At 44.4% G+C, this 22,695-nt stretch overlaps 1 protein-coding gene across 1 annotated transcript in view; it reads right to left on the reverse strand.

Annotated features, from left to right (window-relative positions):
- LOC137656167 (death-associated protein kinase 2-like) overlaps window positions 1-22,695 on the reverse strand; it is a 294,844-nt gene that overhangs the window by 111,403 nt on the left and 160,746 nt on the right. The window contains exon 5 of the mRNA XM_068390342.1: window positions 3,850-3,943. Coding sequence (XP_068246443.1) covers window positions 3,850-3,943 — 94 coding nt within the window. The remainder of the gene's footprint in view (window positions 1-3,849; window positions 3,944-22,695) is intronic.

Below are 22,695 nucleotides of genomic sequence, written 5' to 3' on the forward strand. Positions count from 1 at the left end.
AATATTTTTTTTATAACATTTATTATAAATCAGTGTATTTAGGGCTACCAATATACAGTGATACCTCGGTAGTCGAACGACTCTATACTCGAACAATTCGGAGTTCGACCAAAATTTTCGAGAAATTTTTGCTGCGGTGCTCGACCAAAAATTCGGTACTCGACCAGCCGAACACGTGACGACCGCATGGGCTTTGTGATGATCGCGCCATCTCGGCCACTCTCGCTTGTTCGGGAAGCATCAGTTCTCTCGAGAGCGTCACTCAGACAACGCGCGATCAGCATTCGTTGTGATTTAGTGATTTTCAGTGCTTTTAATTGCTTTTTTAGCTTTCATAATGAGTCCCAAGAAAGTAATGAGTGTTAAGGGGAAGGAGAAGAGGAAAACAGTGCGAACAACGATCGAGTTGAAGAAGGAAATTATAGCGAAATATGAGAATGGTGTACGAGTGTCCGATTTAGCGGTAGAATACGGAATGGCGAAGTCGACCATTTCTACGTTTTTAAAGCATAAAGAAATGATTAAGAAGGCGAATGTTGCAACGGGAGTTACGGCGGTAACTAAGCAAAGGCCACAAGTGATTGAGGAGATGGAAAAGTTGCTTTTAATATTTATTAAAGAAAAACAGTTGGCCGGGGAAAGTGTTAGTGAAGCGTTCATTTGTGAAAAAGCGTTGCATATCTATGAAGAATTAGTGAAGAAAAGTCCGAGTACCAGTGAAAGTGATTCATTTACATTTAAAGCGAGCAGGGGTTGGTTTGAAAAGTTTCGTAATAGAACAGATATTCATCGTGTTACTAGGCATGGGGAGGCAGCTAGTTCGGATCAAATTGCAGCCGATAAATACGTGGGGGAATTCGATCGGTACATAAATGAACAAAATTTGATCGCACAACAAGTCTTTAATTGTGATGAGACTGGGTTATTTTGGAAGAAAATGCCAGCCAATACGTACATTACCAAGGACGAGACGAAGATGCCAGGTCACAAGCCAATGAAAGATAGGCTAACATTGTTGCTGTGTGCAAATGCAAGTGGCGATTGCAAGATCAAACCCTTGTTAGTGTACCACTCGGACAACCCCCGGGTGTTCAAACGAAATAATATTTGTAAAAGTGCACTACCAGTTATGTGGCGCTCGAACACTAAATCTTGGGTCACAAGACAATTCTTTACTGAGTGGATAAACGAAGTGTTTGCCCCCCAGGTTAAGGCTTACCTCATTGAAAAGAGCTTGCCAATGAAATGTCTTCTGGTTATGGACAATGCTCCTGCACATCCTCCAGGTCTCGAGGATGACTTGAAAGAAGAATACAGCTTTATCAAAATCAAATTCTTGCCCCCCAATACTACTCCCATACTCCAGCCCATGGACCAACAGGTCATTTCAAACTTCAAAAAACTCTATACCAAGGCCCTTTTCAGAAAGTGTTTTGAAGTGACCAGTGACACGAAGTTGACCCTAAAGGAATTCTGGAAGGAACACTTCAGCATCCTCAACTCTGTTAACATGATTGACCAAGCTTGGCGAGGTGTGACCTATAGGACATTGAACTCTGCCTGGCGTAAGCTGTGGCCATCATGTGTCACAGAGAGGGAGTTTGAAGGTTTCCAACCAGAGGCGGGTCCAAGCACTGCTACCCCTGTAATTTCTGATGACACTGATGTCGTTGAGGAAATTGTTGTCATGGGCAGGAGTTTGGGGCTTGAGGTCGACAAGGATGATATTGATGAGCTTGTAGAAAGCCATTCTACCGAGTTGACTGTGGAGGAATTGTTGCACCTGCAACAACAACAGCAGCAGGATCTGATTGTGGAGCAGGAATCTTCAGAAGAGGATGAGGTAAGGGAGGATGTTCCAAGTTCTCTCATCAATGAAATTTGTTCCAAGTGGGCAGATGTGCAGGCTTTTGCTGAAAAATACCACCCAGAAATTGCAGTAGCAAACCGGGCAGTGCATATGTTTAATGATAGTGTCATGTATCATTTTCGAAGAATACTGCAGAGGAGGAAGAAACAATTAACAATAGACCAGTTTTTCACAAAAGAAAAGAAAGCTGCTACATCAAAGCCTGTTTCTCCTCCAAAGAAGAGACAAAGAAGAGAAGAAACCCCTGAAATAGATCTGCCCACCCTTTCATTGGAGAGAGAAACAACTCCTGAAGGAGAACTACCCCGCCACATCATGGAAGGGGACTCTCCTTCCAAGCAGTAACCTCTCCCTTCCATCCTCTCCACATCCATCCCTGTATGCCATCGAACCGCTGCTCAAAGGTATGTTCACTACAGTACAGAAAATGGTTTAAAATTGTTTTATTTTAGTACAGTAAATGGTTTAAAATTGTTTTATAGGATTTTATGACCAATTTCATACACATTTAGATAATTATTGTTGTTTAGGTACACGTTTTATTAATATTTTGGGCCTGTTCGAGTGCTTGGGAACGGAATAGAATATATACCATTATTTCTTATGGGGAAAAAAAATTCGGTACTCGAACAAATCGGAGGTCGAACACGGATCTCGAACGGATTATGGTCGAGTACCGAGGTATCACTGTACTTAAAAAGACAATAGATTTGATACATTTTGTAGTGCTTGACTAGCAGACTTTGAACAGCTTCGCAGATACAGAATATTTATTTTTTGAAAAATAGCGATCGCATAAAAGGGGAATCGTATAATTCGAACACGCATAATTCGGGACCGCACTGTACAAGATATTGCTATTCCCGAACGGAGGCCACTATCACGATCCTTTTGTTAACTGTCCAAGGGAATATTACTATTTTTTTCATCCTTCTTCGACACCTCAATAGAGGAGGACAAAGAAGGGTCAGAGGTCAGATTACCGAAAGAAGGAAGAGGGCCAACGGATTTTATCGATTTTGAGGAAGATCCTGAATGTGATCCATCCCGTTTCAGCGTTTTCCTCTTCTTCCTATATTCAACCCACTGCTCTAAGGACCAAATTCTGGGCTTGTCGAAGGGGGAGAACCGAGAACAATAATGCCCTCTGTAATGGGCACATAACAAATGGATATCGACATTAATCCTGCTCATAAAGGTGCCACATTTTCATCCGGCAACTCCAAGACAGAAATGCATGTAGGCTCGTGGTTTTCCCATCATTAAACGCACTTTCACTGCAAAGAGAAAAAAGAAAAATATCAAACAACCAAAATAGAAGCACAGAGAGTCTATACGCCTTAGCAGCTGAAGTCATAGTGGTGTCTCGGTGTACTGGCGAAGGGCAGGGCTTCCGTTTCCACCCGCCAGTAACCACCGACAGCTCTCGTTAAAATTGTAACAACTGAAATCATATTCATACTGAAGGAAATGGGATTGCATTTGTGTAGGAACAATAAGACATGGCTTATAAGACAAAACAATATGAAATACACCAAGATACATAATAAGAAAACAAACCACCACATCCCTTCAAAATAATCATTAAAATCTATGAGTCAAACCCAATAGAAAAAATTCATCACTCTGTAAACATCCAGGATGAAAAAAAATTACCTTCCATCTAGGCAACAGAATAGTAGCTCTTGGTTGCCAAGTAGAGCAGTGGTCAGCCAAATTTCAGCATTACTGTAGTTCACACTCATTAAGACGACCACAAGTGCTCCATTAAACATCTTGGCCAGAAGCATAATACAGTAAATGTAGGTAACATAAAGGGGGATTGTAAACTGTGTTGACACACACAAAACCATTAAGAGTTTACACCTTTTAAATACTCTGACAAGAATTTCAATTAATATTCTTTTGTAATCCTACACTTTTCATGAACTAAATTCCTTCCATAATCCCCAAAAAAACAAACTAAAACAATCACTTACAAGATATAGGTAATGACCCCAATGGCCCACATGTCTGTGGCGAGACACAGCGGCTCATAGTTGACAATCTCAGGAGCCACAAACTCTGCCGTACCTGTTTTAAATGTGGATTCACCATCAAATCACAAAGTTTCAAACACAAACACTAAAGACTAAGAATGGTTTAAGTACACTATTTAAACAAACATGTTAGGTAGACATAAGAAGTGGTTATTTACACACATTTCATTTTCAGTGTCATTTTTAAAACATTAATGGAACATATCAATTGATGCATAGCTAGCTCACTAAACAACATAAAAAATCAAGTGCATTTACAAAGTCTACTTTTTCAGAAGGATACTGCAATGACTCAAATTAAGATCAATTAAGACTACGATGCCACAAAACAATACCTTTGCATTCCGAGTACAAACTACCCACACATACATAACTGCGAATGCATACATGCAAAGCGGGGTTCATAATGACCAAGATCTGTAATAGCATTAACCTCTTTTGTTCTTATTTTTGTTTAATCCTCTCATCTTGATGAAAAGGATTTCTGAATCTTCAAGGATTTCATCAAAGAAAATTTTGTTATACGTGTAAGAAAAAAAGATCACTATTAATGCAGATTATGACTTGATAAAGATATTCATAGGAGATTTGGCAGCAGGCCTTTCAAAATTTTTTGGAGTTCTAATTAGTATTTATAAATATTTATAAAATTCCAGATATCTTCCGTTGTAAGGAAGATAAAATGCACTAAAATTGATAAATATTCTATAAATTTCAAAAATAATTAAAAATATATCTATATCTGGAATTAAACTTCAGCATATACTTATTAACCAAACTTCATATAAATCTTCAAAATCAAAGAACTAAGAAAAAAACTGTTTTTAAATGAAAATTTTTTTTGTCTCTACTAGGCTACCTGTTATAATTCACAAAAAGTTCCTTAGGGATGAGAAGCATTCAGCAATATATTAGGCCATTTCTTTAACATAATCTTTTTTAATCTGTTTAGTTTGAAGATGCTTGCAGGATATGAAAAAATGCATTGATAAAAAGCTGTACATTTGCATATACGGTATCAAAGTCAAAAAGAATCATTTGAAAATGGCATTCAGCTACTCATAGAATCCTCTTGCATTTATGTCCAAAAGCTACTTAGAAAGAAAATTACCAACTACTGAAATCTTCAGGATTAATTTCATCTGTTAGGAGACTGCAACCAAGTAGATATTTATTACCTGAACCCCATTATTATACAGTACCTTTAATTCCTATTTAACAAGATCACTGAATATGACAAATTCGGAGATAATTGGTAATTTTCCTAACGATACAAACCTCTAGCCATTTATTAAGGGGTATTACTTTTGGCACAGCTGAAAGGAGGGGCCATTAAAATTTAGCAAGGGTTAACTATCCGTCCCGCTAGTTAGCAGGGATAGCTACCCCCTTCACTCACACACCTGTGACTGAGCTCACTTTGCTTGACGGTAGAACTTCAAATGGGACAGGGTCACCGGGTAAGTTTGTATAAATAGCTAAAGGATGGTATCGTTAGGAAAAATACTAATCATCTCCAAATTTGTTATTTGTTCCGTAACTGGAATACAATACAAACCTATGCTATCTATTAGGATTGATTTATGAAATTTATGGCCCAAAGCCAAATGCCGTAGGCTATTTATTAGGAGTGACTAACCCATTAGGAGGGTGGACGTCGCTGCCAATCTGGCTTTTTACTTTACCCAGAGACTACTTTTTCTTGAGTAGGCCAGTACCAAAAATAAGGAGCCCCTAACAACTCGCTAAAACCTTGCTAGCAAGGTCTGTGGCCTACAAAAGCTGTTTGTTGAGATAAGCAGTGTGACTATCAAGACAAAAATTATTCGGAGTCTTTGTAGGAAAAACTGTTGTAACCAAGACTTTCCTAATACCACCTCGCCAAGGTACAGGGCCACAACAGTATTGACACAATACTAGGTACACAGGGGAGCATGATTTACCTGCAGTGGTTGAGGTCAGCTTGTGCAGAGAACCTAGGGTGCTGCTTTCCCCGAGAGGGGAGAATGAAGAAAGAAAAAGAGCCAGTCATTCCTTTTCATTCACACAGACTAAAACTAGGTAACAGTGCCCTCAACCTTCTGCTACTTGTCCAATAGGAGCCTCAGGTATTACACCAGCTGTTGTGAGCCCACCGCACTGCCGATAGAAAATGTGTCGAGCCTCCTGTGGGTTACGTCTTGCAGGTAGTGGGTTGTGAAGGTCGTTTGATGCTTCCACACCCCAGCCTGTAGAAACTGCGTCACAGAGTAATCTCTTTTGAAGGCCATGGACGTAGCTAAGCCCCTGACATTGTGGGCTCTGGGACGACATGATGGAGAAGGATCTGGATTCAGCGCATGCTCTATGACCTTGCAAATCCAAGCAAAAATTGTGTTTTAGGTGATCCTCCTCTTGTTCCTCCCGGTACTCACGAAGAGCGTGGGCACTCAGGGGCGAGCTGCTGCTGTTTTCTTAAGGTAGAGCCTTAAACTCTTTACTGGGCAAAGTAACAGATGATCTGGGTCGTCTGCTACAGAGCGGACACTTGTTATCCGGAAGGAGTCGAATCTAGGATCCGAAACCCCTAGATTCTGAGTCTTGGCAACAAACTCAGGGATGAAGCTGAACATTACCTCCATCCATCCCCTGGAATGGGCCATGTCGTATGAGAGACCATGCAGTTCACCGACTCATTTGGCTGAAGCCAAGGTGAGCAGGAACACGGTCTTTCCAAGTCAGTTGGCAGTATGTTGCCTGGCGTAATGGTTCTTAGGGGAGTCACTTTAGAGACCTGAGAACTCAAACCATGTTCCTTGGGGGAGGTCTCATTTCCAACTGAGGACAGGTAAGTTCCTAACTCCGTATGAATAAGGAAAGTTCTGGCGATGAGGAAAGTTCTGGCGATGATGAAAATTCCATTCCGTTCAGATTAAAGGCAAGGGCCAAGGCAGAGCGATAGCCTTTTACCGCCAAAACTGAAAGGCGCATTTCCTCACGCAAATGCACGAAGAACTCTGCTATTGTTGGAATAGTGGCATCGAGTGGAGACACCTCTTCCACGACACCATCCACAGAAGACATTCCACTTTGCCTGGTAAACTGCTGCTGATGACTTCCACAGGTATCCAGACATCATCTTCGCAACCTGTTGCGAAAATCCTCTCTGAATGAAGAGATGCTGTACAGTAGTCTCCAGGCGTGAAGGCGTAGCGAAGCTACGGCATTGTGGTAGATGTTGATGTGTGGTGGAGGGAGTTCTCTTGGGGGCTTCATCAGGAGCTGCAGAAGGTCCAGGAACCTTACTGTATGATGCCATAGCGGAGCTATGAGGGTCATTGAGAGGTTGACCGATGTCCTGGCCTTATTGAGTACCCTTCTCATCAGACAGAATGTAAACGATGTTGTCCCACCATTGTTGGAATGCATCTTGCCAGGGTCTGGCACTGGGGAGCAGTACAGCGGGAGCCTGAAGTTCAGGGCCGTTACAAAAATATCCACCGTCAAAGAACCCTACAAAGTCAGTACTCACTATCTGGGATACTTTGCTCAGATTGTCTGCGAGCACATTCCTTTTTCCTGGAATGAAGCAGGCTAATAGTGGTATCGAGTGGACCTCGGCCCATCTCAGTATTTCTACTGCTAGATGGGATAGGGGCTGCGAATAAGTACCTCCTTGTTTGTTTATGTAAGCCACTACTGTGGTGTTGTTGCTCATCACCACCACTGAGTGGCCAGCCAGGAACTGATGGAACTGTTGAAGGGCCAGAAAGATGGCCTTCATCTCTATGAGATTTGTGTGGAGGTACCTTTCGGACTCTGACCAAGGCCTGAGGTCATGTGGTGCAGCATGTGGGCGCCCCCGCCCCCTTCTTTTGATGCATCTGAGAACAGCATCAGTTCCGGGGGAGGACGAGAAGATCCACGACCCTCTGCAGATTCTCATCTACCACCCACCACACAAGGTTTGTCCGTTCCTCTGGTCCCACGGGGATCAGAATGTCCAGGGAATCAAGAGCCTGATTCCACCTGGACTTTTGTTGCCACTGTGGGATTAAATCCTGAGGCGGCCATTGGGAACTAGACCGACCAAGGATGATAGGTTTCCAAGGAGACATAGCCACTAATGAACAGGAGTTCCTCTCGTTTGAGAAAAGGTCTTGCGACCTTTCTCAGCCTCCTTATCCTGTTGTCTGATGGAAAGGCTTTCTGGAGATTGGTGTCTGAAATCATTCCCAGGTATACCAGTCTCTGAGAGGGAAGCAGGATGGACTTCTCGAGGTTTACCATGATCCCCAGATCTTAGCAAAGCCTCAGAAGTTTGTCTCAGTACTGATGAAGGGTTGCCACCGAGTCTGCTAGGATAAGCCAGTTATTCAGGAAACGGAGGAGACTGATGCCGATCCTGCATGCCCAGGATGACACTAGGGCAAACACTTTAATAAATACTTGGAGTGCCGTGGAAAGACCGATGCACAGTACCCCAAACTAGAAATTCCTGTTGTCTAGGCTGAAGCTGAATCTTAGGTACCTTCTTGAAGAAGGATGGATTGGAATCTGGAAGTATGCGTCCTTTAGGTCCAGTGTGCACATGAAGTCCTAAGGTCTTACCGCTTGTCTGACCGTGCCTACTGTCTCCATGGTGAACGAAATCTGTCTGACAAACTTGTTCAGAGCTGAGAGGTCGATGACTGTCTCCAGTCTCCAGAAGCCTTTTTCACAAGAAAGAGTCAACTGACGAAGCCTGGGGAGTTGTTGAGGACCTCCTGGAGAGTGCCTTCTCCAACATGGTCTGGACTTTCCCCCAAAGGGCTAGCCCCTTTGTTGAACCCATAACAAAGGAGTCTATCATCATTGGATCCTTGATCAGGGGAGGGAGAAATGACATGAACAGGATGCAATACACTGAACGAATCACGGAGACTGTCCGAAGATCGGCGCAGAGTTGCTTCCACCTGTTCCAGCAACTTTGCAGGCAACCCCCTACTGATGGATAAGCAAAGGGTATGCCTATCCTAGCGTTTACGGCCGCGGCTGCTGCCTTTTGGATATTTTCCTCTCCTGGAGAACTTTGACCCTTTCTTATCTTTGGTAGGAAAGGGCATTTTAGACACCGCTTTCTTCGCTGCAGTCTTATTCGTCGAGGTTTTGGGCTGGTTAGGTTGCGGAGGAGCTGGTGGTCTGTAGGGCCAGGATGTCAGGGCCCTATGGAGGAGAGTCCTGATGAGACTTCCTCCACCTCTCTGCTGCCTGCTCAACGTTCATAGGCTCAAACAACGAGGAACCCTCGAAAGAGGCGTTCCCGAGCCTCGCAGTCTCGGCGTTAGAGACTTGTTGATAGAATCTCTCGGATACCAAGTCCCTGCATTTAAGGATGGTGTTGGCCAACAAGTTCGATACCTCTGTGGGCCAGGAACTCGATGGTCCAAGTATCCGAGAGAAGGAAGGTTTCCATGGCATTCCTGGTACTTTCCTATGTGAAATCTCAGTCCTTACCAGGATTCCCAAAGACCCTAACCATATCTCTAGCCACGTAGTAGCTTGCATGGCATACTTCACAACCTTTTCTCGGTTGAGGATCTCTACCGCCGAGAACGCGACCTGACGGCTAGGGAGTCTATAGGGAGATACCCTTAGCCAGCTCCTCCATAGAATGGAGGAGTGGGAGAGCTGGTTGAGGCTCGTCCAAGACCTCGTAATACCTCCTTTGCTGAACGCGAAGAGGTGGAAGGAGTTCGGCGGAGGAACCCGTATGAAAGAGGAAGAGAACTCGGACAGACGGGCAGTAATCTTTGTCCGGGCACTCTTTACCCCCCTGAGACATAGACAAGGCTGCACTGGACTTCGCGGGCTTCTGTGTGCTGAAGACACGGTCTAAGACTGAGTCTTTGCCCTCCTAGGAGGATATCTCTGGGTCGGAAAGCCCTTGAGAACCCTCAGTTAGAACCTGACAGATGGTATGTTATGAATCCTTCTGTTTCCCCTCTGAAGTGGGACTGGCAGTGAAGCATCCCTCATCCACCGCCGAGAGCTCATCTCGGGCAGGGTCGCAGTCGTCTCTGGGGTGGCTGACTGGCCTGACCACCTCTGCGTGTCTGGCGGTCCTCGAAGACAACTTCGGCATCATTTTGGAGTCTTTCGACTCCTTGTGAAGAAGAAGGTAAACTTTCAGCACGGAAGGCCTGGATGGTCTGGACTTTCTGGTTGGTTCAGGAGATGTAACGGTCTCGTCCCAAGGGGACTCTACCTCCGAAGGTGGTAGGGAGGAGACAGACAGGTTCCTCACGTGACTCCCTTGGCTGTGGCGGTGGTTAGCCAGGAAAGTGGATGGAAGGAGAACTGGGGAGGTTCGCCCTTGTCTTCGACGGCCTAACAGGAGTCAGTTTCACCCTAGATAAAGAACCTAACTCTGGAACTCCTCTTTTCCTCTTCAAGGGAGACAGCCGAGGTCCTTAGCTGTGCGTCTGCTGGAACCAATGACTGTTGAAGGTTCTCAGAGGATTCCGAGGTGCGGGATGAAAGGGTAGGCCCGAAAAGCTAGCACGACGGCCCTGACGATGGCTTCGAACCTGGGCTGCTTGCTGACACTGGTGCTGTCTGAGTGATTCCCCGAAGTTAAGGAAACAAAAGGTTCCCTTTGAAGAGTCTCAACTGGAACCGCTGGATTACATGGGTCCGCCTTAGGTGCCGGTAGTTTCGGGATCTTAAAATCCCAAGAGCGCCCTTTCCCTCTTTCCTCGGCAGCTGCGCTGTTATGCATTTGCGGAGAAGGGAATGGGGTGACGGTGACCTGTGAACTAGAACTCTGCCTTTCCTTGGAGAGAGGACCGATGGTCTGGATGGCGATAACCTACTTTTCCGCTCCTGCTCCTTCCCTTTGTGGTCCCTACCTGTGCCTCCATGAGATGACGTGACTTCTTGGAAGTCGGTGGAGGATGTTGACAGCTGTCTTCTGTCTGCACTTCAAGATGTTGCTGTTCTTGCCTGCGTGTTGGCGAGCGTTGCCTTGTTAGTGAAAGCTGACGCAAAGGAGACTACGACGGGTAGGCGAACGTTGGAGTGATGGCAAATGCTAACGAGCTGGCGATCTTTGCCGAGTTGGAGAGCACTGACAGATCGGCAAAGGCTGACGCGTCAGCGAGCGTTGGCGCGTAGGGGGCGATTGATGTACAAGATAGTGTTGAGGTTGTACTGCTCGATGGCCTGTGGGCGAACATCGACACAGCGAACGCTGACGCTTGGGCGAACACCGACGCTTAGGCGAACGCTGACGCTTAGGCAAACACTCACACTTAGGTGACTGCTGACGTGGCGCGCACTTATGCTTAGGCGCGCTTAAAGCAGTAACCTCCGATGGTAATTTACGAGAGGTTGGGTGGTGGCCAGCAGGTGCACGGCCAGGCGAACAATGTTCCGACGCAATGCGTTGCTTAGGGGAATGGTGGTGAGAGGTTGAAGCCCGATGCATTGCCAAGAGACGTGTTGGTTGATGATGGTCAGTAGAAGCATGACGAATAAGATCATCAGGACGCGTGGATGAAGTATGCACAGGTGATTGGCACACAGGTGATTGGCGAGCAGGTGATTGACGTGCAGGCAATTGAAGAGCAGGCAGACAGTCCTCCAAAGAGGAGTCTCTATGAGTGAACCCCCTCAGGAGGGAGAAACACTTGCAGGAGAGAAATGCCTAGGACTTGGTCCCCCTTCAAAGGGTGTTCAGCAACAGGAGAAGTGCAGTCTTCGGCAACAGCGGAAGAGGCAGGAAAGTCAGCAGGCAAGGCAGCAGACGACTCCACTAATACCACAACGTCTACGAGTGCCGGAGGATCCGAATCCGACGTCGACAATTGTTGCATACTAGCACCCCAGCGAAGTAGCTGCAGCAGGGCCTCCTTGGAGGGCGGAACCGGTAATCCAAGGGACGGCCAAACCTGTAAAAAAGGAGAAAGTGATATGGATCCCCCCAGGGGGAGAAGCGGGGTCGCTTCGCTAGGGGAAGCAACTGTCTCTCGAGGACCGAGGTTGTCCAGGAGTTAAGCGGCCAGAGATACTACTAACTGAGCTAACTAGCGCGACGGGTAGTTAACCCTTGCTAAATTTTAATGGCTCGTCCTTTCAGCTTCGCCGAAAGTAATACCACTAATAAATAGCAGAGATTTGTATTCCAGGTACGGAAGAAAAAGATATTCATCCCTCATTAAGTTAGCTAAGGAACATAGAATTATTATGCTAAAAACCAAACCAGACCTATTCACAAGGGCAAAACCTGACAGACAAGCTGATGTCTAGGATACTTAAGAGTATGATTAAATGTAAAAGTGACTTTAAAACCACATGCCATTTGATATTCATGATGTAATAGGAGGAGAGTTCTCACCCCAAACTTTTTGTTATATCTAGAATATATCTGTGCTTGATATCTATGGATACATATTATGTTTATAAAGGGCATATAAAATCCCAAAGATTTTTCTTCTAAAGTCAGTAAGTAAAATTTACAATAAGGGGGAGTAAGGGAAATGCATAGTATAATGATATTTTCATAATAAAATAAATTTTTGAACATACCTGGTAGTTATATATATAGCTTAGTCCCTGACGTCATGGCAGAAATTTCAAAACTCGCAGCAATCGCCGATTGGGTAGCCAAGGGTACCACCAGTGCACCCTCTACCCAGATACCTGGAACCATTCCAGTCATTCCTCAGATCTTCCATGCCTTTAGGTCTCTAAAGGGGACGAGGGTGGGAATTAAATTATATATAACTACTAGGTAAGTAGGTTAAAAAATTTCTTTTATGAAAATATCATTTTTAAACATCTGACTTACCTGGTAGTTATATACATAGCTGATTGACACCTTTGGTGGAGGGTCAGAGACAGCCAACATTGTTGGAATTTACTTAAGAGTTAATAAACAAGCTTAAGGGTTCGTACCTGATAAGGAAGCTGACTTCAATGAATTCCTGCCTCATTATGTCCGCTTTCCTTACGAGATCCAGCGATCCACCCAGGGGGCTGAAGACCTCTAGGAGCTGTCAAACCGGTGTTAAACCTCTATGTGACAGGACCTCCTCTAATACCCTTGTTCCGGGCGCTCCCACGGAACAAACTGACCACCTGACTAAAATCAATGATTGTAGAAGACTGCGTCCAATCTCCACAAACAACCATAAAAATACAATAGTTCCAAGAGAAGAAAAGGGTATTAGGTTACGGGAATGTAGTGGTAGATCCTTCCCCAACTACTGCACTCGCTGCTACGAATGGTCCCAGGGTGTAGCAGTCCTCATAAAGTGTCTGGACACGTTTCCAATAGTGTGAAGCGAACACAGATTTACTCCTCCAGAAGGTTGTGTCCATAATACTTTGCAAAGACCTATTCTACTTGAAGGCTACAGCAGTTGCCACAGCTCTAACTTCATGCGCATTGACCTTCAAAAGCTTGAGGTCTGCCTCACTACAATGTGAATGAGCCTCCCTTATTAAGAGCCTGATGAAGAAGGATAGTGCATTCTTAGACATCTGTAACGAAGACTTCTTGACCGAGCACCCAAGTGCTTCTGACTTGCCCCGTAACTCTTTCGTTCTTTCCAGGTAGAACTTCAGGGCTCTTACTGGACACAGGACCTTCTCCAATTCCTCTACAACCACATCCGAAAGGTTCGGAATCTCAAAAGCCTTGGGCCAGGGTTGAGAAGGGCGTTTGCTTTTAGCAAGAAAACCTAGTTGTAAGGAGCAGATAGCCTTGTTATTTCTAAAGCCTACGTTCTTGTTGAAGGCATGAATCTCACAGACCCTTTTTGCTGTCGCCAGACTGACCAAAAAGAGTGTCTTCATGGTGAGGTCCTTAAACGAAGCTGAATGCAAGGGCTCAAACCTGTCACTCATTAGGAACTTCAGGACTATATCCAGATTCCAAGCTGGTGATTCCTAATGTCATTCCTTAGTCATTTCAAAGGATTTGAGAAGATCCTGGAGGTCTTTATTATTACAAAGGTCCAAATTCCTATGCCTGAAGACGGCCACTAACATGCTCCTGTATCCCTTGATGGTTGAAGTTGAAAACCTACGTTTCCTTCTAAGGTATAACAGGAAGTCAGCAATCTGAGTCATAGAGGTACTGGAAGACTCTGCACCATTCTCTAAAAACCTCCCACTTGGATTGGTAAACCTTGATGGAAGAAGACCTCCTTGCTCTTACAATCGCCCTAGCTGCCTCCTTCGAAAAACCTCTAGCTCTTGTGAGCTTTTCGATAGTCTGAAGACAGTTAGATGCAGAGCTTGGAGGTTTTAATGGTACCTTTCCAAGTGGGGTTGTTTGAGTAGATCTACTCTTAATGGGAGGCTTCTCGGGGTGTCCACCATCCATTCCAGTACCTCTGTGAACCACTCTCTTGTGGGCCAAAAGGGGGCCACTAGAGTCAATTTGGTTACCTCGTGCGACACGAATTTTTGCATTACTTTGCGTACACGTCCAAGTGGGACCAGTCTAAGAGGAAAGTGTCGATGTGGACTGCTGCGAGATCTGGCACTGGGGAGCAGTATGTCTCCAATCTCTTCATCTTTGAGGTTGCGAACAGGTCTATACAAGGACGACCACAAATCCTCCACATGTTCTTGCAGACCTCCTCATGAAGTGTCCATTCTGTGGACAAAACTTGACCTCTCCTGCTGAGACTGTCTGCCATCATGTTCCTTTCCCCTTGAATAAACCCTGTTACAAGGGTTACATTCTTCTCTTTTGCCCAGTAAAGAAGTTCTCTTGCAGTCTCGTAAAGGGACCTCGAGTGGGTTCCGCCTTGTTTGGCTATGTAGGCCAACGCTGTAGTGTTGTCGGCGTTGACCTGTACCACTCAGTTCAGGACTGACCCTTCGAAGCCTTTGAGGGCCAACAGGACTGCCAACAGCTCCTCCTGGTTTATGTGGAGGATCTTCTGATCTTTTGTCCAGGAACCCGAGATCTCCAACTTGCTCAGTGTTGCTCCCCACCCCGAGTCCGAGGCGTCGGAACACAACACAAGGTCTGGGTTCCTCTGTTCCAGAGAAAGACCTTCTTAAAGTTTGACTGAGTCGTTCCACCACTGAAGGCAACCTTGTCCCAATGTCGATTGAGGTGGAAGTGAAGAGGGCAAAGATTCAGTCTTCCCAGAGAGACAAACTGCTCCAACGAGGAGAGGGTTCCCAGCAGACTCATCCAATCTCTCACAGAACACTTTCGTTTCTTTAGAAAGCAATGAAGCTTCACCAGGGCTTGCTCCGTCCTTGAGGCAGACGGAAAAGCCCTAAAAACACGAATCTGAATCTCCATCCCCAAATAAAGGATCTCTTGGGATGGTGTCAGTTGAGACTTGTCTGTTCATCAGAGGACCCAGTTTTTCTGATAACCTCAACGTCATCTGCAGATCCTCCAGGCAGCGATTATAGGAATGAGCTCTTGAGTAGCCAGTCGTCCAGATACAGGGAGGCTCTGATACCTCTTGAATGCAGCATACCCGCTATATTTGACATCAGCTTCGTAAAGATTTGAGGGGCGGTGCCTAGGCCAAAACAAAGAGCCCAAAACTGGAAAACTTACTCCTTGTACATGAACCTCAGGTATTGCTTGAAGTTCGGATGGATGGGGATGCGGAAGTATGCATCCTTGAGGTCTAAAGAGACCATCCAGTCATCCTTTCTTACTGCTGCTAGGACTGATTTCGATGTCTCCATGGAGAACTTCGTCTTCTGAACGAAGACGTTGAGAGCACTTACATCCAGGACTGGTCTCCATCCCCCCGAATTCTTAGGAACCAGGAAATCTTACACCCTCTCTATTGCCTCCTTCTCCAATAAGAGAGACATTTGTTGTTGTATAGCCTGTATCTTTGACTCCTCTCTGTATCTGGCTGAGAGATCTATCGGAGTTACTACTAAAGGGGGTTTCCCTAGGAAAGGGATTTTGTATCCCTCCTTTCGTAGCTGTATGGACCAACGGTCTGCTCCTCTCCTCTCCCAAGCTCGCCAGAAGTTGGTTAGTCTGGCTCCTAATGCTGTCTGAAGGCGAATGCAGTCAGACTCTGCTTCGCCCTGGTTTCGAGCCTATTCTCTTTGCTCTCCTTCCCTCGGGTCTGGTACTACCCCTGCTGAAAGTTTTCCCTCGAAAGGGCTGCAAAAACTGATGGAATGGAGCTTCTTCCTTAGGTTTGCGGCTTGAGAAGGAAGTAGGCAGAACCTTCCTTGCTGTTTTAGACACCAAATCCTGTGTGGCCTTTTGGGCCACACAGAGACCTCTCTGACCAACTCTTGAGGGAAAAGGGAGGAAGAAAGAAGTGCGTACAGCAATTCCGACTTTTGTATGGGTGTAACCCCATTAGCCAAAAGAGCACATTTGGGCTCTTTTCTTAAGAACACCCGCCGAAAAAAGGGCTGCCAACTCATTGGAAACGTCTCTTAAGGCTTTGTCCATGCAAGACATAATGTGGACGAGGCTTTCAGTGTCCACATCCTTCAAAGCATAAACCTTTTTTCCCAAGGCACCCAGAGTCCAGTCCAGGAAATTAAACACCTCGAAAGCTCTGAAGACGCCTTTGAGAAGGTGATCCAGCTCCGATGTTGACAAGAACACTTTGGTTCTTCTCATGACTGTCCGACGAGGGGCGTCCACCAGACTCGAAAAGTCTCCTTGGGCAGAGGCAGGAACTCCCACGTCGAGAGCTTCTCCCGTCTTGTACCAAAACGCTAGATCTGGAAGCCAATCTGGGCGGGGGAAAAGAAAAAAGTCTTTCCCTGGTCCTTCTCGGATTGCATCCAGTCCCCCATCATTCTCAAGGCTCTCTTAGATGAGCGAGACAACACCATCTTCGTGAACAGAGACTCCTTCGACGCCTTCCCTAGCGTAAACTCTGAAGGCGGGGAACGAGGAGCAGCAGGAAAAAAATAATTAGGAAACTCTTCGGTAAAAACTCTCATAAGTTTCTTTAAATCCATCGAAGGATGAAGGGTCTTAAGATCATCTCCTTCCAAGATTTCCTCTAAATGATCACTAGGGGAAAGGTGACCGTCGATCCCTTCTCCCGACAGGTCTCTAATCGAGGTAGAGACGTCCTGTTTCCCAGGAGTCAACTCCTTAAGATCCTGACTTCTGGCGTCAAGGAGTCCAATATCATAACGCCTGGCGTCACGTTGTTCCAACACTTGACGCTCGTAACTATGACGTTTGCGATCTTGACGCTCGGAACTATGACGTTCGCGATCTCAACGCTGTTTCACGACGTCCGAGGCTCTTACGCTCGGCGTCAAGCATACCAGTCTCTCGACGCTTAGCATGATGTCCCTCCTTACGACGCTCGGCGTTATGGCTACCAGGCTCCCGACACTTGGTAAGCTGTTCCTCTACTCGACGCTCGGTAGCTTTCTGACGCTTGGCGTCAAGGCGTGAAGATTCTTGACGCTTGGCGTCAAGGCGTGAAGATTCTTGATGCTCGCGTCTTGGTAAGTCACTCTCTTCTTGTCTGCAGGCTGATAGACTTGCATGAGGGAGGAGAGTTTCTGCTGCATATCTTGCAGTACACTAAGGTTCGGATCAACTTCTTGTTGTGGCCAAACAGGAGACGCTGCTTCTTCAACAAGTTCGTCTTCCACGTCGCTCAAGGAAAGCGCAGAGCGTTGGAAAGCGCTCCGGACTGCTCCCAATGGGTGCAACCTGGAGCTTGAGGCGTCGTGACACGATGCTGTTCGACAGCGGCAATCTTCCTCTTCAGAGGTCTCGATACAAGACGCCAGCCCAGTCTGGGCGCTGCGTCACCCGATGAAGATGAAAACACTTTCCCCTCGCCTTTCCCATGGCGAGGGCGAGCGTCCTGCGAAGCGTCAACAGGTACACTCGAGGGGACGACTGCTCGGGCATTAACGCCTCTCGTTTCCTTTCGCCTGTCAACATTTCTTCTCCCAGGGGTTGGGGAGCTTGGAAGAGGTCTATGGCTAGGAGAACGACAGGTCCGAGCAGACGCACCCTCCACTGCACTGATTTTAGCACTGACACTTGCACTTATAAACTCTTTCACATCAGACCATGATTAAGTCCCACCCGCTGCGAGAGATTCTACTCTTTCGCCAAGGGCTTGAATGAGAATCCAATAGGCTAACGATTAATATTAGTAATTCCATCATCGAAATATTAAATAACGATACAAAGTATTTTGTGGGACTGTATCGATCGTCATGAGTACTACGTAGCGTAAATTTGACTGCACGCTAGTTTTATTTAATCTCCGATTATCTAAGGAAAATATACTAATAGGACAAATATTTTCTTAAAAATAATACAGTATATTTCCTTTTACATAATAAAAAATAAAAACTTTTGTAAGTTAGTATTTCTTTTCATTCCTTGCAAGAAAAAGGAAATTAATTTACATATTTTGCAAGTCATTCTTCGTAGAGTTTACGTCGCATGACTTGTGACGTCATAGTTCTGGAGGAAGCGCGTTGACAAACCGAATGATTTCCTTCCACCATCATGTCTTTAAGAGTTGGTTCGTTAGTTATTACAGTAGGGGGATCTGGGACCACCACTACTTACGAACAGAGTGATCATATACCAACCACTCACTCTCAGTCAAAAAAAAAAAAAAAAAAAAAAAAAAAAAAAAAAAAAGCCAAAGCCAAAGCCAATGTGTACTTCACCAAATTAACTGCAAAAAACACAGGCCAAAGCGGGCGAAATTCCAACGATGTCACCGGTAAGGCGGCAGGGAAGATCTGAGGAATGACTGGAATGGTTCCCGGTACCTGGGTAGAGGGCGAACTGGTGGTACACCTGGCTACCCAATCGGCAATTGCCGCGAGTTTTGAAATTTCTGCCGTGGCGTCAGGGACTAAGCTATATATATAACTACCAGGTAAGTCAGATGTTTAAAATAATGTAGATAATTAAAGTCTGGCTAAAAGTCCTTGCTCCAATGATTTGAAATAAAGTGGTACTTAGCCCATGATATGAAATAAAAGTGGTAATTAGCCTTAAGAGAAATCTAGAGCTTATTGGTAGACGAAATGGCAAAAATGTACAATTGCCTGTGAGATATTAGGCTAAATTCCCACAAAACCAAGACTACTGAAAGATGTTCTTGAACCATAAACCCCAATGACTAACTACATTACTGCTTGGCTCTGAAAACTTCACAATTCTTATTGTTACTTGAACTCTTTCTTTTTAGGACTTCTTCAGAATCATATCACTACCATGATAGCAGAATGCTGAGTTATACAGTATTGATATTATTATAAGCTAAGCTGCAATCCTAGTTGGATAAACAGAAAGACACAAGCCCAAAGGCTCCAGAAGCGAAAGCAGCCCAGCGCAGAAAAAGAAACGGATAAGTAAATATATATAAACCATAAAAGATAAATAACAAAATAATGACAAGAACTTGATTATACTGTATACATGTTTATCTGCCACACTGCCATCAACTGCCTTCACTGACACAATGCAGATGTGGTGCATTGATGCCTTCGTATATTTACTCTAAGTACGTACTAAATAAGAGCACATTGCTTAAATCATCAATGGATTCAAGTAGTGAACAATCATTATTTGTAATCTTTATCTCGTTCCAGTGCTGTATTAATTTTAATATGGAAAATTTGAAAGTAATTTATATCTTTCCTAACTATACAAACCTTGAGCTCTTTATTAGGGATATACTCAAGGCAAAGCTGGAACACTAACTGTAGGACTTTCAACAATAAGTAAATACCCCACCACTAGTTAGCAGGGGGTGGAGGGTGGATTAACCAGCTAACTAACAACTCACACACAGGTGTTCTTTCAACACTTTTCATTGCAGGCAGGACTTACAGGAGGATGGGTGATGGCGGGCTAAATTTGTATAAATAGCTCAAAGTTTGTATCATTAGGAAAAATACAAATTACTTTCAAATTTGTCATTTGTTCCGACATTAAATACAAACCCTTTCGCTCTTTATTAGGGATGACTCACCTTTAAGAGGATGGAAGTCAGAACCAACTGGCTGCTTTTTGAACCCAGGATTTTCCCGTACGTGCTCCACACGTAACAGGTAGGAACTCTGACACCTCACTTAACTCCGTGCAACGCACGATTAGCAGCCTGAGCAATCTGTGATTGTGTGATACTAGCAGTGCGACTAATCTAAGTAACAATTCTCAGAAGCGTAGGAATCTTTGAATCAACCACAGACGTTACCTAATCCCACCTCGCCAGAAGGTATGAGAATGCAACAAGTATTACAGTATTTCTAATCAAGGTTACACAAGGGAAATGGTTTTACCAGCAGACAGATGAGGCCAGCTAGCAGGTCCTGTTCCCCAAGAGAGGAGAGGATGAAAGAAAGAGTTAGTCACTCTTAACATTCATCACAGAATAATTATGGGTAACCTCTGCCCTTAACCATCTGCTACTTGTCCATTATGGAGCCTGAGTTATTTAAAGGGATTTTAACGTAGGAAAAATCTATTTTTGGGTGAGATAGCCATGACGTCCTGATGGAAGTTCCTTCTGGCAACTTCTACAGTATAATATTTCTGCGATTGATATTACAAGAGAATTACCACCAGGTATCACGGGGTTCCAACCCCCGGAAACGACTATCCGAAGATATCATGTATAATCAGGAATGTATCCTAAGATAAACATAGATATCTGCACCCCAAACAGACCTTACCCAGTCTAATCCACTAAGGGGAAGGATAAGTAAGGAGCCGCTATACCTACCACCACCTTCGAGCACCCCCACACGCTCCGGACTCTCATTCCTTCGAACGCAGCTGATGGCTAAAGTTCGGTTGATTTTTGGGGGCACTTTTTTTCGCAAACTTTGATGATTAGTTTTGTGAACTGGCTTCCTCTTTTTCGCAAAAGTTGAGTATCTACCTCTCTTTGGCTTCGTTTATGCTAATTTTGATTTTAGCTCCCTTCGGAGACTTAGTTTTTGGCATTTGGTTAGAGGAAGCCTGAGCGCTTCGAGTCCTGCTAGCACGGTGTCAGGCTTAGTGCCTGATGGCCTTTTTTTTTTTGTCGTGTTTAACTAAAATTTTGGGTGTTTCACGTTAGCTAGTTTTGGTTTAGCATTACGATACTAAGGACTTAATTCTATATATAATTCCATTAAAATTTATTATTTTAGTCTTTTTGTGAATTCGTATCAGTTTCGGTTGGCCTAACCTAGAGTTGGCAGTTTTATTGGGGCTCCTGGCCATGGTGCTACAAACATTATCCACTTTGCGAAGGGTGAGCTCAGTAGGTTCGCTGACTGATTAATGCCACAATCGTCAGAGTTTCTTGGGGTTGAGAAGGCAATGTCTTAAGAGATCCCTTTGCGAAGGGTGACCTCATTTTTCCTTGTTCAGTTAGTTCGCTGACTGGCTATGCCATTTCTTTAGTTTCTGAGTTTCCTCTTTCGTCTCGTGGTATCTGGCCAGGCCTATACTTTTACGGCAGGTCCATCGGGCCATCATGCTACATAAGCTCTATAGTTTGTTTACGGTATATTTTTCGAGTTCCTTTTTCGAAGGGTGAACCTTTTTTCCTGTCAGTGCGCTGACAGTTGTGTGATGCCGTATTCTAACCTTATAAATATTTTGGTCTTACCTTACCTTACCTTATTGTGTGTTTTTACAATTGTTTGAAGGCTTAGCCCTTTGTGGTACTGGCCTACTAACCCGACAGCATTCTCCTTTATAAAGAGAGTAGTCAGTCTGTCAGCAATGCAGCAACTTGCAGCTTCGTCGTCTCCGACGGCATTTCTTTTTCTAAGGCCAAGTCCTTCGGGGTTCTGGCCTTTTAACCCGGCAGCATTCTTCTTTATAAAGAGAGTTGTTAGACTGTCGGTAATGCCGATACTTACGGCTTCGTCGTCTCCGACGGCATTCCTTTTCCGGGCCATTTTATAGTGATACGTTATTGATGTGGTCTATACTGCCACACTCTTTTTGTTACAACATGATATTTGATACAAATTATTGTCGTTTATTTTGCTGCCGTCTTTACCAACACTGTCATAACTGGCGGCAGTTCACGCTCAGTCTTGGGTATGATTATTGTGCCCCTGATTTAGGAATAGCCTTGGGAGTTGACGATGCCGTTACCTATCTGTGCTGTTAATGACGGCATTATTATTATTATTATTAAATGCTAAGCTACAACCCTAGTTGGAAAAGCAGGATGCTATAAGCCCAATGAGGAAAGGAAACAACAAAAAATAGAATATTCTAAAAATAGTAACACCATTAAAATAAACATTCCATATATAAACTATAAAAACTTTAACAAACCAAGAGGAAGTGATTTATGAGTATAAACCTCAAGTGTCATAAAGACCTTACTTCTACGACTTGCGAGGTATCTTTATGCTAGTCAGTTTTGGAGTTCTCTTTTGCATATCCATTTACTGCGGTAAAAAATTACAGCTATACAGTAATGCCTAACAACACGAAATTAATTGGTTCCGTAATGGCTTTCGTAAATTTATTTTTTCGTCTTCTGAGTCGTCTTTTACACGTAAATAGCCTAATTCGTTCCAGACCCTACAAAAATACCACATTAAATGATTATAAAAAGGATACACATCACTAAACAGTACTAAATGTATGAAAAATACTGTATTTTGATCATTTAATAATAAATTAACCATTAGCACCCTGTACAAGAAGCGTTTAATTAGAGCAAACAGTAGAGGAGGATAAAAAATGGCAGAAAATGATAACAAGTGGCAGAACACGTAAACACTCAACTTTACAAAACAGATGTATAAATGACAGAAAACATTAACACTTAATTTTAGGAA

Source organism: Palaemon carinicauda, chromosome 17 (genome assembly GCF_036898095.1).
Source record: "Palaemon carinicauda isolate YSFRI2023 chromosome 17, ASM3689809v2, whole genome shotgun sequence".
In the NCBI taxonomy this organism is placed as follows: Eukaryota; Metazoa; Arthropoda; class Malacostraca; order Decapoda; family Palaemonidae; genus Palaemon; species Palaemon carinicauda.